The sequence below is a fragment of the Danio rerio genome, chromosome 14 (genome assembly GCF_052040795.2).
Source record: "Danio rerio strain M-AB ecotype USA chromosome 14, GRCz13ab, whole genome shotgun sequence".
NCBI classification, from domain to species: Eukaryota; Metazoa; Chordata; class Actinopteri; order Cypriniformes; family Danionidae; genus Danio; species Danio rerio.
This window is the reverse complement of record NC_141034.1, coordinates 28,089,949-28,107,149: the sequence shown is the minus strand read 5'-3', so window position 1 is coordinate 28,107,149 and position 17,201 is coordinate 28,089,949. Positions and strand designations below refer to the sequence as shown.

General features: G+C 35.4%; 2 protein-coding genes and 1 long non-coding RNA gene across 3 annotated transcripts in view; 2 read left to right on the top strand and 1 right to left on the bottom strand.

The window, feature by feature from the left end:
* LOC137487521 (uncharacterized) overlaps positions 1-17,201 on the top strand; it is a 93,249-nt gene that overhangs the window by 69,497 nt on the left and 6,551 nt on the right. The gene's annotated exons all lie outside the window — the stretch shown is intronic.
* On the top strand, positions 2,531-4,789 carry il4 (interleukin 4). Its single transcript, NM_001170740.1, is given in 4 exon segments — positions 2,531-2,722; positions 2,800-2,847; positions 2,944-3,042; positions 4,541-4,789. Coding segments are annotated over 4 exon segments (384 nt in total). The 5' UTR covers positions 2,531-2,590; the 3' UTR covers positions 4,646-4,789.
* kif3a (kinesin family member 3A) overlaps positions 4,790-17,201 on the bottom strand; it is a 28,746-nt gene continuing 16,334 nt past the window's right edge. The window contains exons 10-17 of the mRNA NM_001017604.2: positions 12,708-12,864; positions 10,363-10,543; positions 10,160-10,270; positions 9,954-10,079; positions 8,419-8,472; positions 8,248-8,316; positions 8,040-8,167; positions 4,790-5,469 (exon numbers count right to left, since the gene is read on the bottom strand). Coding sequence (NP_001017604.2) covers positions 5,421-5,469; positions 8,040-8,167; positions 8,248-8,316; positions 8,419-8,472; positions 9,954-10,079; positions 10,160-10,270; positions 10,363-10,543; positions 12,708-12,864 — 875 coding nt within the window. The 3' untranslated portion in view covers positions 4,790-5,420. The remainder of the gene's footprint in view (positions 5,470-8,039; positions 8,168-8,247; positions 8,317-8,418; positions 8,473-9,953; positions 10,080-10,159; positions 10,271-10,362; positions 10,544-12,707; positions 12,865-17,201) is intronic.

Below are 17,201 nucleotides of genomic sequence, written 5' to 3'. Positions count from 1 at the left end.
CTCACTCGAAGCTTGGATGGAACACATGGAGGAGCGAGCGGTCCCAGGGTGGTGGATTTACTCGCACTACAACCCTCAGATCAGCCTGCCAACCACAGAGCAGGGGACAACTGGGGTGGGTGGGTGGCCCTTTTGCAAGAGCAAGCCACGGTCTTAACTGCGCAACAGACATGCCACCGCAGTGATGGCATGCACTGCCCGCGAGCACCGCGGCAACATGCTGGACCCCTAGACATAAAACGCAGTGCTCGTGCCCATCATCCGGGGATGAGAAACTACCGTAACCAAAAAGGCACGGTCGGAGTGATATCTTGAAAAAGACGCAGTGCACAACCATGTTGCCCTTTTCAGGAAACACTCTGGATCGAGAGAAGCAGCCAGCTCATTCTTTCTCTCTGTCGCAACAGTCGGAGAAACCCTCATCGACTCTTCAGCTAGAAAAGGATGCTTCAGCTTGGCACACGCATCCCGTTTGTATACTCTTTCAGATGAATGGATTCTGACGAAATCTCCTATAGTGGAAGTTTCCACATAGCATTGAAGTTCCCCTACTGAAGGGGAACTGCAGAATGGATGGCAACATCCTGTGGTATTAAGACATTACATTACATGCATTACATTACAAACCACTGGAGAGGGCAAATTATTCAGCAGGATAGTGCTCCTTATACTTTAGACTCCACATCAAAGTTCCAGAAAGCAAAAAAGGTTGAAGTGCTCCAGAATTAGCCAGCCCACTCACCAGAGCTGAACCTTATTTAGCATGTTTGGGGCAAGATGATAGAGGCATTGAAGATGAATCCACAGAATCTTTATGAAACACTTTCTTTGCCATTCTATATGACAAGTTATACGAGTCATTGCAGACATGTATGGATGCAATCCTTCATTCTCATCCCAGTCATACACAATAGTAATTCTTTTTCCACTGCACCATGACTTTATATTATATACTGTACATTATTTCTGTTAAGGGCGAAGCAGTGGCGCAGTAGGTAGTGCTGTCGCCGCACAGCAAAAAGGTCGCTGGTTCGAGCCTTGGCTCAGTTGGCATTTCTGTGAGAAGTTTGCATATTCTCCCTGCGTTCGCGTGGGTTTCCTCCGGGTGCTCCTGTTTCCTCCAGAGTCCAAAGACATGCTGTAGGTGAATTGGGTAGGCTAAATTGTCCGTAGTGTATGAGGGTGACAGGCCGGAAGGTGTGGAAAAAAAGTAATTATCATATGGACAAGTCTAAATGGAGGACTTGTTCCAAAGAGCCGACCCCCGCAACCATACGGGACGGGAAGATTATTACTGTTAATTGACAAGAATTTTGTCTAAACAAAGTCAGACCTTACAGTCCTAATTAAATAACTCAAAATCAAGTCATGATCATATATATATATATATATATATATATATATATATATATATATATATATATATATATATATATATATGATATTTTTTTATAAATATGAAGATTTTTTTTTTTTTTTTTGGTAAATTAAGAGTAACCTAGAGGCCTTTGCCTTTGATATAAGCCACTACTGATACCAAATGATTAAGTAGATGTCAAGTTATTTATTGTTTTTCCTAAAACTTGGAAAGGCAGAAGCTACAGCTATCTGCAAACCTTTACTGGAAACAATATCTCATAAAACTGATTTATTAAAAAAATAATTAAAAGGAAATATTTAAAAACAAAAACAAACTAGAATTAGGGTGAAACACCCTAGAATACATCAAATTACAATTGATAATGCTAACATTTGGGAGGAATTTGAGGAAACTCTCAAATGAAGATCCCTGATTATCATAACACTTGACACTTTCTTTTGTTTGCATTTTATCTAATTATCAAATGATCTTGTGAAAATAAAACAGCCATTCTCCCTATATTCATTTTACATTTTAATAAATTGTTTATTATTATCAGCAAAACTGACCTAGATTTCTTTTTTTGTTCATTGGCACAGCATGATAAATCAATCATCACTTGTGGTTTTGTGGTTTCTTCAGAAGACGTGCGAAAGAAGGTTAATATTCATTTACATCACTGTAGGTTTGTCTTGTCTGTCTGGGCTTAAAGCAAAATAAAAAAAAAAACAGGTCAAAGGGAAGTAGCAATTGACGAGCGGCAATACATGACAACAACAGTCTGAGACAATCACTGCTCTTGCATCATTAAACGCAACCTCCTGCCACAACGCAGGACAAAATGAGTTCCTAATTTTCAAATAAAGACTAACAAATGGTGTCAGTGATACCCTTAATAGGAATAAACCATATTAGCATTGAAAAGTGAGGCCTGGTAATTCCAGCAGCCACCAAACTCACTGATCTAATAGTATCTCTTCCTGCCTGATAATAAGGGGATTCTCTTTTATTTCGACACGTTTGCTGTTCTCTGAAACATCTATTAACGATTTTGTGAGGGCGTGCATGACATTTTTTTTCTCTGACGTGTTATCAACTGCATCAAGGTACGTAAAGAGTCCCCTCATCCTCTCTCAGCGCTATAAAGACTGATACATCAGAGCTCAAGCTATGAAGACCTGAAGATCTCAACATCTGGATACATCAAGCCAAAAAACAATTAAACCAAACATGAGGACTTTCTTGCTGTTGGTACTTACATTGGTCCCCGTTTCTGAGTCGAAACTCAAAATAGATGAAATTCTGCTAATGGAAATCATCCAGAGTGTGAATGGGATCCTGAATGGGAAAGGGGAAAAAATGGTAGGTATTGAAAAGGAATAGGATGATGAAGTGATTCATAAAAATGCCTTTTTGGTCTAATCAAACTGTCTTCACAGGATCTTGACCAGTTTATACCTGACATATATGAGACAGGACACTACTCTGTAAGTTGGGTTTTGTATTAATCAACTACATTATTCGAGAACTGATTTTCATAATCGTCCCAATTTGATTCCTTTTTCTGACTGATTTCTATGCAGAAGAAAACTCTCTGCCAAGCAGGAATGGCTTTGAAGGGTAAAATTCCAAGCAGGTCTCATCTACAGAGACAGCTGAATGCTTATGCAGCATATACCGGGGTAAGTTACAGTACATTTCCATATTCTGTTTGATATTCAGTCTCATAACATTCTGCAATACAATTCTGCTTAACGCAATGCTGTGCTGAACTTGCGTTTAATAAAAAAATATATATGACAATTTAGACAGCTAAAAATATTCAAATGTTCATTTTTTGTGCCAAACTTTTACTCTATTCGGCCTCTTGTGGTTCCAAATGTCTGAGATTCTATTGAGCACAATAGAAGATATTTTGACGAAGGCTGAAAATGGGTTACCATTCACATAAATAGTACTTTATAAGTAAGCTGCTGCTTTCCAATTTTCTTCAGAAATATATAAAATTAAAAAAAAGAAATAAAAAAAGAAAGAAACTCAATTTGAGGGCGAGTAAATAACAGAATTTAAATTGGTCACTTTATTTTGATGATCCGTTTGTTGAATTTAAGTTCCATTGCATTTACATGCCAATTAATTCCCATTAGATTATAAGTAGACTGTACGGTTGGGGTTAGTGCAAGTTGACATGTACTTGCAAAGTCTCTTATAGTCAGTTGAATGTCTGTTGAGGGAGCAGTATCAACATATTAGACCATCAAAATAAAGTGATACCTTTAAATGTTATGCATGAGCTGTCTTTTTACTTCAACTATATGTTCTGCCACACCTTCTGTAGCACTACATGAAATTACATGGGTTACGTTTACATGAACATCAGTAATTGAATCATTTGCTTAATCTGAAAAAGACAATAATATGATTAAGGTGTTTACATGAGTTGCTTTTTGAAGTTCCTTTCATGATCCTGTTTTACATGTTATAGTACATAACTCGATTAACATCATTGCGCTTATCCACATATCCTCCAGAGTTTCATGTAATTTCTGCTGTTTTATTTTAATTTTTCGGATTTAACTGCAGTTTGGCATTTTTGCTTTCGTTCAGGATTTCATTAATGACAAATTGAAATATTGGATGCGAGTAAGAAGTAAGGGCTGGTGTTTGAAAGGAATTTAACACCACATGCTGAATGCAAAAAATAATAATAAACTTTTGCAATGCGTGTCTGTGGTCCTTTACTGACTCGGTTGGTGCAGAGAATAGTGTCCAACAGCTGTGTGTATATGGAATTTCCTTTCACAAAAAGCGGCGAAAAGCCATACATGATGGTAATAGTTTGATTAAGGTGTCTGTACTGCGACTAAAATAGGCATACTCCACATGTCTTTGATTTCTGTTAAGTTCAATTATGACTTAAGTCAAATTAAGGTAATCAAAAAAAAAAAATCACTGTTTACATGGTAGATTCCTAATCAGAGTATTGTCTTAATCGTATTAAAATCGGCCATGTAAATGCACTCAATGTTAGTTGGAAGGACAGATCTAATGAAGAAATCAATTTAGGTGGTGCTGTTTGAAATAATCTAATTTTGAATACGTTTAAAAATTGTAAAAGATCCATGCTTACATTCACAATCCCAGAAAATGCAATCTAATCCAATGTTCTTCTCTCCACAGACTGGAAACTGCAGCGTTTCGACCTCGGGGGAATGCACAATGAAGGAGTTTCTCGAAAAAACCAAAGCATGCTGCCATTATCTATACTCGGCTCAAAGGACATAAGAACATGTGAAAAGACTGTTGATGTAGTGCTTTTTATATTACTCATATTTATAAACATATTTATATAATTGTGTTATAATTATGTATATTTATTTTGTCAAAATGCTGATTTTTTGTCATTTTAAATTAAAAAAATGCAATCCATTTTTACAGTGTAAAATAATTTATTAATTTAAGGAGTACAGGAAGAACAAAAAACAAAACAAAATGTACATTTGTTTTTACATATGACATACGACTAATGGTTTTACTACAGTGCACGATGGAAATACATTACAATTGAGCTAAATGGCACAACAGCCAGGGGATCATGGCATGCACATTCTCTCATTATATATATATATATATATTTAAAAAAAGTCAAAGCATAGCTTGTGTACATTGAGCTAAAGCAATTGCACGCTGCCAAATGTATAAAACATTGAAATTAGATTCGGTTCTCGATAGCATCCTCCCTGGCGGCAAGCTAATCGTTTTGTGTCAGATCAATAACCTGCTTGAACATGTCTAAATGTCCCAGCCAGCACAGGCGTCAGTGTAAAGCAGAAAATACAGTAACAGTGTTTATGTTAAAGGTGAAATGTGCCTTTTGGAGTTTTATCATTACAGACATTTTTTTATGTTCACCGAGTTCCAGCGTATGAACATATGACTTATTTTCATCTACACTTATGTCAAAGTGCATTTACGTCACAAGAATCAGTATTTCCTAAGACATATACTGGACTGGCCTTGAAAATGCACAGAATGTGGTGATCTTCATCAGGCAGAAGGCTCACTGTAGCAGAGACTCAATCACAGCTTCTGGTTTAGAGGACCGTTTCCTAAAATGAGTGTGATGCAGACATACATGGGGGACAAAGAGAGAAGTGATTAGCTGTGAATTTACATCCAATAACAGTCACCAAAAAGCTTTCCATTATGGCGTGGAGAGATAAATTGAATGATTCAAACATCAAAAAGAAATTGCTAACATATTTCAACCATGTTTTAACAAGCTGTAGTACAATATGTTTGAGCATAATCAGTGTTTCTGCAGATTTCACCAAGTCAAATTTAAGACGTTTTTAAGACCTTTTAATGACCATTTTGAATGAAATTTTAGACTTTCACAGGGTAAAATGCTAAGGATTTTTTTGATATGGTAAATGAAATTTTTTTTAAAAATTCATAAAAATTAGGGCTGCAACTAACGATTATTTAAATAATTGATTAATGTGTAGATTCTTTTTTGATTAATGAATTAATTGGATAAAAAAACAAACAAAAAAAAAAAAAAGAAAAAGAAAATTTCCAACGCTTTATTCAAAAACAGAACTACAATTTGTAGAAACTGCAACCATGTTGCTCCTTAAACATCCCCGAGCTGTTATAATAATAATCAGGGTTCATACACATTTTTACTACTAAAACTCCATGACCTTTCCATGATTTTTCCAAGATTTTCAAGTAAATTTTCATGATCTAATGTTTCAGGCAATGTCTATATGCGTGGTAAAAGAAAAACAATGCATGTTCAAATTTATTACAGCATCTCGTAAAACATACAACAATCTATTTAGTTTCAATTTATATTTATGTAAACTTGATTTAGATAATGCTTACATCGCACTAATAAGGTGAGAGTATGGGGTTGGCCAAGGAAAGAAGTAAATAACCCATGTTCAAGTATACAGATATCTGTTTTCCATGACATTTCCAAAACTTTGTGTGTTTTTCTGTTCTTCTAAAACTTTTCTAGACCTGGAAAATGACATGTCAAAATTCCATGACTTTTCCAGGTTTTCCATAACCCCTGATTCCATGATTTAGGTTTTCATATGAACCCTGAATAATAAAATTAAAAAAACTAACTTAGTAGTTTTGTGCTGTTTTCAATCGTTATATAAAATAGTATAATTAAATAGTATAAGAAAATATGTCTTGTTTTGTGGAAAAAACACTCCTCAAAATTAAGTAACTGTTTGCCTGAAACACGCAAAAATATTTGCCAATTGTTTAAAAGACAAGTGTTTTTACTGTAATAAACTTTTAAACAAATGGTATTGTAAGGATGTAAAGAAGATAATTAAACAACATGGGAGTTAATAAATTTACCTTTAGTTAAATGTTTTTAGATGAATTGTTGGTTGTACAGTTTGGGTAGCTGAACATGAACAAATGTTTGAAAGTTTTTCAGCACTACAACACCATAATTTAGTGACTGTATTCCCTTTTAAGGCCTAAAATTTTGTTTTTGAAATTTAAGAGATTTTAAAACCCTGATATTGCTCGTGTGTTTTAATGTGTTGGTTAGGAAGTTCCTATCATTTTAACAATTTTGTAACATTGCTGCACTTCTTCATTTTTAGCTAGGCACTAACAATTACACATTTTACTATTATGCCAATACACATTATTTAACTATTTTTAACCCAGTTTTAGCAAGTTTTTAACATTTTCTAGCACATGCTAATATTTTAGCAAATTGCTAATGATTTTTTATGTTGCTGGCATGATTTAGGGGGCACTCACACTGTCTTAAACTGTGCCTGGACGTGACGATGAACCAGGAAATGGGGTCAAACGTGCACAGGCATGGTTCAGATAGCCTTGTGCGAGTACACCCGTAACATGCTTGTAGCAAGACACTAGCCTGCACCAAGTAAACAATAATTTCCGAAAGGTCTTGTGAGACTGAATAATGGAGTAAAGGCTATGAAAAATTTGCTTTGTCATTGCAGGAATAAGTAAATAAAAAATAGAAAAATGGCTATTTTAAAGTGATAGTCCAACCAAAAATGTGAATTCTATATCCATTTACTCAACCTCCACTTGTTCCAAACCTGTATGACTTTCTGTTGAACACTACAGATATTTTGAAGGAAGTGGCCATTGACTTCCATGGTATTGTTCCTCGTATAGAAGTCAATGGGTGCAATCAACAGTATGCTTACCAACATTCTTCAAAGCATCTACTTTCATGTTAAACAGAAGACACAACACTCACACAAGTTTGAAACAAACTAATTTGAAGTATTCTTTTTAATTACAATAAAATGAGCAAAATGATACAGAAATGTTTATTTCAAGATCAAAGCAAAAGTATTAAACTACAAATATACAAGTGTCATTTTTATTTGCGTGATACAGTTTATTATTATTAGTTATTATTAGTATTATATATATATATATATATATATATATATATATATATATATATATATATATATATATATAATTCTTACATTTTAGATATCACTATCAAATTATATATTATTATGGTCAAACAGAATACTGTCAAATATGCTTATTTTAAGAATGGACTATCAATAACTTTACTTAGTGTCTAAAATACCATAGCTGTTTCAAGATAAACAATACAGCAGATCCAAAAATAAACATAACACCTCACCTACGTCCAGTTTTAGGTCTGGACTTTCCATTCTTTGATGTCCGGGGCCTTTCTAGCTTCATTAGTGACTGTCTCATGCTCTCCTCGGTATAGGCCAGATAAACATGTGAGAGGTCAACTTCAAATGGCTGAATCGCAAAACAGAGACAGAGAACAGTAATTAAATATGAAAAAGAAACAGACACACATTAAGTGAACTGACACTTACATCTTTTTCTTTCTTGTCTGACACCGGTGTCTGTTTTCTCATGTTGTTACCCGTGTAGGCCACGCATTTCTAAAAACAGAAATAAACCGGCTGTATTAGACTTTTTACTGATTTTTAAATAATTCAGATCCGAGAGATTTATAATAGTATGAAATGTGTGGAAAAACTTACCAGCTGCCATTCTCCAATGTCCTCATTCCAGTGCACATAGTTCTCAATCATCTCCTGTAGACAAACAGAATGAAATTTGAAATTAGGTGTTTTAATTTAAGCTGTAATTGCACACTATCATATTCTCTATTCACACATTTACTCACTTAGCAGACACTTATCCAAAGCAACTTACAAATGAGAAGGAAATAAGTATTTCAAATAATCTGTGATTATATATATATATATATATATATATATATATATATATATATATATATATATATATATATATATATATATATATAACTACAGTCCAGGATACTTTAGATAGTGAAATTAGTTTGTCCACACTGAGAGATCCAAAAAGCAGAAGTGCACTTTAAATACCAGGAAGACACTTATTAAAGTAAAACAAAATAAGTGCGCAATATTGGAGCTTTCGAATATTTATGAATAAAAAAAAACACTAGAGAATTGGGTTCAAAGTGCATAAACACAAAGTGTTTCCTTTGTGAAGCTAATATTAAAGCAACTGATTCATCAAAATTCTGCTAAACCTGCTTCCAATACAGCTTCATTTGCGCTCTTTAGAAACCTATGGGTGACGTCGCGGATACTACGTCCATATTTTTTAAAGTCTACGGTTAAAGTGCATGGAGTCATTTAGGAAAAAAATAATAATTTCATGGTAGTAGACCTGAAATTCAAAAAATAAAAAATAAATGTGATATTGTATATACGTTATTACTCATTCAAAAATATACAAAAAATATCTTAATATGTTGTTGTTTTTTATTCCACGGAACAAAGAATGCCAAACAAATTTAAAACAACCCAAAAGTGTTCAATTGAGGGTGAACTGTCCCTATGAGATTCTCTCTGAAGTTTATTTGCCAGCTTAGTGTTGCGATTTTCACTTTTGTTGTGCAAGCGTAGCAGTTCACACTTTTTATTATCAGCAGAAATATCTGATTAATCTAATCAAGCAGCGGAAAAGCAACAAGGATTTGCATGTTTAATTTTGCATTTGCTGAAGTATGAAGTGCAGTTTTAGTGCAGAAATTGAAAAGGACATTGGTACTAAACTAAACAAATATGATGCAATAAGAACTAATTTAATATGATAGTAATGTTTGTTCTATTTTTTTTACATGCATATAGGTTGAATCAATTTTTATTTTATTTATAAATGTTTTAGATTTTAGTTCAAATGAATACAATGGAGAAACATTTAGTTATCATTCATTTATTTTTCCGGTGAATACATTTTTTATTTCATTAACTATATTAACCCTGGGTACATTTATTATGTTAGTTGAGGTATGATTTAGTTTGCTAATATGAAATAGAAATTAACCAACAAGGACTTGTTTTCCCACTAAACATTTTAAAAGTCATTTTAGCCGCAAAACTAGAAAGGTCTAGAAAAACCTTTTAAAAAAGTTTAAAAAATTAGTACATTATTCATGTGCTTCCTGTGACAACACTTGACAACCTCAATATGCAATATGTCAAGAGCTTTTAAGTGCACATGCACAAGCATAAACACAGACCTGATATTCCTGAGGAATGAAGTTATCAATGATGAGCATCTGCAGACGCAGCTCTCTGCTCAACTGCCGGATGTTTTCCAGCAGACCTTCAATCTCTCTGTGATGCTCTTGCTGCAGATCAGCCATCTAAACCAGAAAGACAGTCTTACCCTGAGTACAATATCATACAACCTATGCTTTTTAAAAGCACATCAAATTAAATGTACCTCAGATTTTGCAGCCATCAACATGGTCCACACTTTCTTCAGTTTCTTGGTCTTGCCTTGAGCCTCTTCCTGTAAACTGGTGTATTTCTCCTCAATGTCCAAGCGCTCTTGCTATTTCAGAGAGATAGACAAACTTTAATTACAGTTTACTGATGTGGTTTTACAAACAAATATTTTCCAAGCATCATCATCTTCATCTCTACCTCTTTTTCTTCCAGTTCTCTGCGGAGCTGCTCGGCCCTCTTTCTCCTCTCCTCCAGCTCATTGTTGGATTCTTCCAGAAGCTTCTCTTGCTCCTCAGCCTTAGCCAATAAATCAACCCCACCAACAATGACCCTCTTCTCCAGAGCAGACAGCTTCTCCAGTAGTAAGTGATGCTCCTGTCTGAGATACAGAAAATAGCACAAAGCATGACACCATTATACACTAGCTGTAATAAATTGCCCCTATTATGCCATTTTAAAGGTTGCTCATTTAGTTTTGGAGGTCTCCTACAAGAGGCTTACATGAATCCAAGGTCAAAAAACACATTTCTTTTCTCATAATATGCTTCGCAGCATCACCTCTTTTCTCACTGTCTCGGAAACATTTTTTCCAGAATCTGGGCACTTTTACTTTCCTCCTTCATGAGCGGGGTGCTAGTTCAGAGCTAATGTTTTTGATGGTTTGGAATTGGTTAAAGTTGGGTGGGGGGCGGGGGGTGGGGGTTGTTTTGTTCCTACTATGGATGTCAATGGCTGCTTTTTTCATTCTTTACAATATCTTGTTTTGTATTTAAGTTTAGAACCACTCGAGTGTGAATAAATGGTGAGAAAACTGATTTTTGGGTGAACTATCCCCTTTAAGCAACAAAAATACCATCAACACTGTTGGGTCTTGCATTGCTAATCATTTTAATGGATTAGCAAACCTACATTGGCATCCAAAAACGCTGAAACCAACATGTTCTTACTGCTCAAAGCAAGTTGTATAGAGAAATGTTTCTGTTGGTTTTGTAGCACATGGTAACCCAGCCTCTGACCAAAGTGGTTATTCCCCTTCTAGATCAGAAGTGTTTTTGTTCTTCTTACAAACTACTTTTTAACTTCATTGAGAATGTTACGTTCCCCTGCCGAACATACTTTGTGGTTATGTGTGTGCTTTAGTGTTTGTACAGGGTTTCTGCAGTCAAATATCATCAAGGTAAATTTAAGACTTATTAAGACCCTTTTAGACAATTAAGAATAAAATTTTTAGACTTTTACAGGGTTAAACACTTAAGGATTTTTTCCCTATTGGCTTATCATGAGGAATCATAATTATTTTAGCTATCTTTTCCTTGGCAATTTAATAGGGAATGTTTTGAAATGCTGTTAAATATAAAAAAATATCAAACTTAAATATAAAAAAACTAAGGTTTTACTAAGATGTATTGCTGGTGATTCGATGGATGTCGGCCCAATTGAGTAGCTTTACTTGGAAAAAGCAAAATTAAGACCTGTTCAAAATGAATTACAATGCAATATTTCAGTGAATTTAAGACTAAGATTTAAGGCCTAAAATGAAGTTTTTACAATTTAGGACATTTTAAGACTTTTTAGAGCCAAGCGGACACCCTGTTGTATGTGGTTGTGTCGTTTTACGTGTGTTACAGATACGAACGGCATTGGAGAATGCGCATTTCATGCTGATGATGTTTCGTGGTTCATGCCACCAATCACTGGTCAGTGTAGCGTCTAAAAGCCATCCCAAACTGCAATGGTGATCTTTCTCTCTTGCTCTCGCTCTTACTCGTTCTTTGACTTTTGCGAGTCTCTGTGAGGACAGTCTGCGAGGACAAGTCTGAGAGAATGTGAATTTGTTTGGTTGAGATAAATGCTCTTGTGTAAAATCTGTTGAGATTGCAATGTGTTTGTTCATGAACTCGTCCAGTTAACTGATACTTTTTGGAGTAATACTTTGGAGAGGGTGTAGAAGTGAAAAGACGCACGATATACATTTACGACTCTCATTTTTGTATTATTTCATTAGGTTCAGGAGAGTGTGTTTTGTTTATTTTGTTTTTTAGTCATAGTAGTTTAGTTAAGACGTTCAATACATTGAAAATGCTTCTTTTCATGCTTTTCTTTTGATATTTAGTTTAGTTTTACACTGTATGTTTTGTTACATTTAATTCTTTGATTTAAGCTCCTCTAACTACTTCCTCTCCTAAATTTTCATTTATATATATATATATATATATATATATATATATATATATATATATATATATATATATATATGTATATATATAAAATCTTTTTTTTTTCAGTACTGTACATAATAATAATAATAATAATAATGAATAATCAATTGCAGTGATATTTGGTCTTCAGTTGTTTCTTTCTCTATTCACTGTTTACACGCACACAAAACTATTATATGTTATTTCGAAATACCCTTAATTTATAAATAATATCTAAAATACGTAACAGAAAAAATACAATATTGATAGAAAAAGGGGATCTAAAACCTCCTATACCAGTTTTGTTTTTTTGGTGTTATGATGCTATACATTATAACAACTCACTGGGCTTTGAGAAGGTCCTTCTCTCTCTTCTCAAGCTCTGCACGAGCTTTGTTCCTCTCCTCCTCCTCCATGTCGAGTTTGGCCTCGAGTGCCTTCCGCTCCTCCTCTATCTTGGCCTGCATCTCCACCATCTTGTCAGGGGACACCTTCTTCCTCCCTAAGCATGACAAATTTTGAAATACAGATAAGAAGGACAACAAAAATGACAAATCAACTAGAAAAATTTTTTTTGCCATAAAAATTTTACTCTAATTAAAAAACAAAGCATCACTATATTGTTGAAATAAACTATATTATTTTACCATTATAATAATTTTAATTAAAATATTAATCATTATTATTAGAAAACACACACATAAATGTGTTGCCCATATCGCTATTGTGGGAATTTAGTCATCAGAAAGACAGTCAGACATTGCTCGTAGTAGTTGGTTAAATCTCAGAAAGAATGCATCACTTTCCCTCTCACTGGCTGACAGCACGTGATTCAGCTGTCTGGTCTAGATATAAGACATGTTAGATATTGTTGTGCACATCAGTTAGCTTTTTGATGCGTTGTTGAGTTGCTTAACAGATTTGTTTGTGCCGAGCATCAATTAAAACAACGTTAGCACCTGTTACCTTTTATTGTGGATAAATCTGAGCATTTGTCAGCTAATTTCATCTTCTGGATTTAAAATAATTTTTGGGGCTGGATTAAAATTGGTGACGTAGTGCTCATCTGCCTGTCCAATAAAGACATGTCGGTTCCTCATTATTATTCATAGCGGAGTTTTCTGATCCTATGAGCAGACCCAGCTTCTTAATTATTCATAATAGTACATGCTTTTCAAAGACAGACCAGCCAAGCTGTGAGATCACAGCCGAGCATGGCACACAGTGTTTAGCCATTCATGAAGGGCCCATATGTGTTTTTTTTTTCCATGATCCATGGGGTTTGTTGCATGGTTTTCCCCACAATGCTGTCAGGGCTGATACAGCAAAGCTGTTTCTGTGTAGCAAGTCGGAAGAGCTGTATGAGAATTAAAGAATGGCGGACTTTGTCTTTTATCAGTTGAGTTCATTACCATTCAGTCACATCGCTTATCTGTGCTGGTGTTCGCCTATATTTAAAAACTTCCAGATTACCGGCAGGGCTAATGGTTGAAATAGACAGGGCAAGAGACCTGCTGTACTGCCATCCACTGTGTTTGTATTCAGACCCAGGGTGATTCTAGGCATGAGGTAGAATGTTGTTTTGAAATTTAAGTATGCATATATAATGTATATATAGTTTGCAAAGACAGGACAATATTTAGTCAAGATAGAAAATCTGGTATCTGAGGGATAAAAGAAATCTACTTACTGAAGCTTACTTACAGAAATCTAGTACTGAGACAATTGCCTTTAAATTTAAGTATTTACCATCGTATTACTCATCTAAAATGGAGTCGATAAATTTACAGTAGAAGATGATGTATTAAAATAATCGTCAAGAACATGATTTTGAAATAATATTCTAATAATTTATGGCATTAAAGAAAAATCTATAGTTGTGATCCATACAATGTATTTTTGGCTATTGCCAAAAATATACCAGTGCAACTACAAATAATTATTCTTACAGCTGTAATTTTGGTTTTATTAAAAAAATAATGCATGATCTGTGCATTAACATTCCATCAGATACAGTGTTGCCAGATTGGCGGGTTGACAAAATTTGGGCGGTTTTGAAACGTGAATTTTATATGCAACTTATTCAACAAAGCATAACTGTGTGCTCCTACTCCATTTAGTTAGTAGTGACCAGTGCATATCGCAAACGTTGTGGGCTCACCCGCAAGAGGAGGTGAAGCAAAGTTGTATCAAAATCTGACTCCCCAGACAAATCTCACTTCCCTTCGCGTGCACGCGCATCACACGGCGCCTGCAGTTAAACTTACAGCACTTTTATTAATATTTTTTTTTAACAATTGACAGCAAGAACAAACATAGAACCATTGTCTAATTGAAAAGCTGAACCTAATTAAGATCAAAAGAATTTAAAATGCTAAATAGGACAAATTTATACACCATTTCGAAAGTAACATACCCTAACATTAAGTGCAGTGTGTGGGTTAGAGGGGGCCAGTGTTTTGATAAGATCTGGTTATGTTGTGGTTCAGTGACTGCTGGTGTTGGTTGCTGTATGTTTTAAGCATATAAGAGTTAAACTACGTCAATTTTGATGAAAAAATTATAATATAATAAAATATATAATATTCATTAATAATAATAAAATTTATATTTTGGGCAGTTTGTGAATTTTAGAGGATTTTGGATAGTTTTTGGGCTGGGAAAAGTCAGCTATATCTGGCAACACATCAGATACAAACAAATATTTGTTGCAGCAGTCCTGAAATTCATATTTTTGGTTGCAAAATGTAGATTTCATCTGCCCACACAACAGCATAAAACTTGACATCATCTCTAAAGAATTTCTTCACTATTTGATGTGCTTGAATATTAAATTTGCTGCTGGCTCAGTCATTTTTCACACGAGGTGTCCAAAGGCGGATGACAAAGTGACTAATTATGACTGATGAGAACATTTTTGTTCCGAAGATGGAAAGACACGAAGGTCATTAAATGATAACAGAACTTACATTTTGGGGTGAACAAATTAAATCTGAAGACATTTTGTTCCATCTGAACATCTTATTAGTGGAACAGTAAAACTCAGGGTAAAACAGAGCACTTTTCTAGAGGTTGGAGGGAGGTCGGGCAGTAACGGAGATCATGAAACCAACCTCTTAGGTCTTGAATTTAAAGCGGAGAAGTCACATGGCCAGCAGATTGAGCAAGAAGACAGAAAACACAAGCACATATCAATTATCATCTACATGTTTTTTTGTGCGCGCATTTTTTAAAGCGGAACCATGGCTTTAATTAGGTCAGCATGAAATGAGACAGCAGTTGATGTGGAGAGATGCACCAGAAAGGCAGATGATAAAGATGAAGTAATCAAAAGCATTTTCACAGAGAAAGATGATGATGCCTGCAAACCATATATAGAGTTCCTGTCGGCTGTCGGAAAAAGTGAATCTGTCCTATATTCAGCCTCTGCTGTGTCACCGATCTGCTGCTACCTACTGATTCAACTTATTACACATCTGCTTTATGATAATCACCGTAGGGACATGTCATTTATTAAGCGATATTAGATGCTGGGTTGATTATAAAATAAGCAGCAGGTGTCATATTAGAGTTTGATCAACTAAAGTTCAGTTGGGGTTTTATTACACTGAATTTTTGTTGTGTAAAAAGCACAGGATGTGCAATCTGAGACTGTTACTACAGAGGTAAACACCACTGATGAACTGAGTTGTTTTTTGGGGAAAGAAATTAATAATTTTATTCAGCCACAAATAATGGCAATGAAATTACTAAGATTTCTATCTCTGTTACGAAAAAAAAAAACATTTTATTACAGCTTATTAAAAGATAATAATAATCTTAATATTAATAATAGGGATGCTCAAAATAACCAATTAAGTTTTAAACCAATTGAGTTTTAAACCGATTACTGGTCTCACTAATGGTCATGACTGCTTATGTGCCCTGCACGTCTTAGGCAGGGTTTCCCTTGAGGAAACTGCAGTGTTTGTGTTGTGAAGACAACAATGTAGAACAGGGGTCTGAAACTCAATTTACCTGGGGGCCGCAGGAGGCAAAGTCTGGGTGAGGCTGGGCCGCATAAGGGATTTCACAAAAAAAAAAGTCCTCAAATGTCATTATTAACAGTTTTAATTATTTCTTCTGAACATGAAGTGTCCTGAACATTAATAGAACCTTGAGTGAAGATTATGAACAGTTCTTCTGAACATGGCATCTTTTGCCTACTTCTTGCTGCCAGAGACTTGACAGCGCTTCTTCTCACAAATCTGAACCACATTTGGTTTTAGAGCGGAAGCAGTTGAGAGTATGGCTTGAAGATGATCATCATTAAGTCTAGACCTGTACTTTGACTTATTGAAGTCCTAGGGAAAAAAGTGGGGGAACTCACTCAAAACTTCCATTCCCTCACCTAAAAAAAAGGCGTATATATATGTATAAATAAAACACCCCACCCCACTCCAGTCTGTATCTACCTATAATATATATAAGATGCAGGGCAGGCACGTGCACACATAGGGCTCAACCTGTGCAGAGCACATGCCCTTTTTAGTTTTGCATAGAAAGTGCCCTTCCAAAATGATCAAAAGTGCCCCCGCGACGCGACACACCCTCGGTCCCGCCCTTCAGTAGGCGCGCGATAACATCGCTCTTGAGTACGCGCGCGACAACACAGCTGATCAGAACGCGCGCGACAACGCCCCTCCACAATTCCGGGGAATGCCAGTGACCGCTGTGTACGGATAGAATCAGCGGAGCGAAGAGCGCTCTCTCTCCCTGCTCCGCTGATTCTGTCAGTGTACAGCGGTCGGCGAGGGCCACAAAATATTGCACTGAGGGCCGCAAATGGCCCGCGGGCCG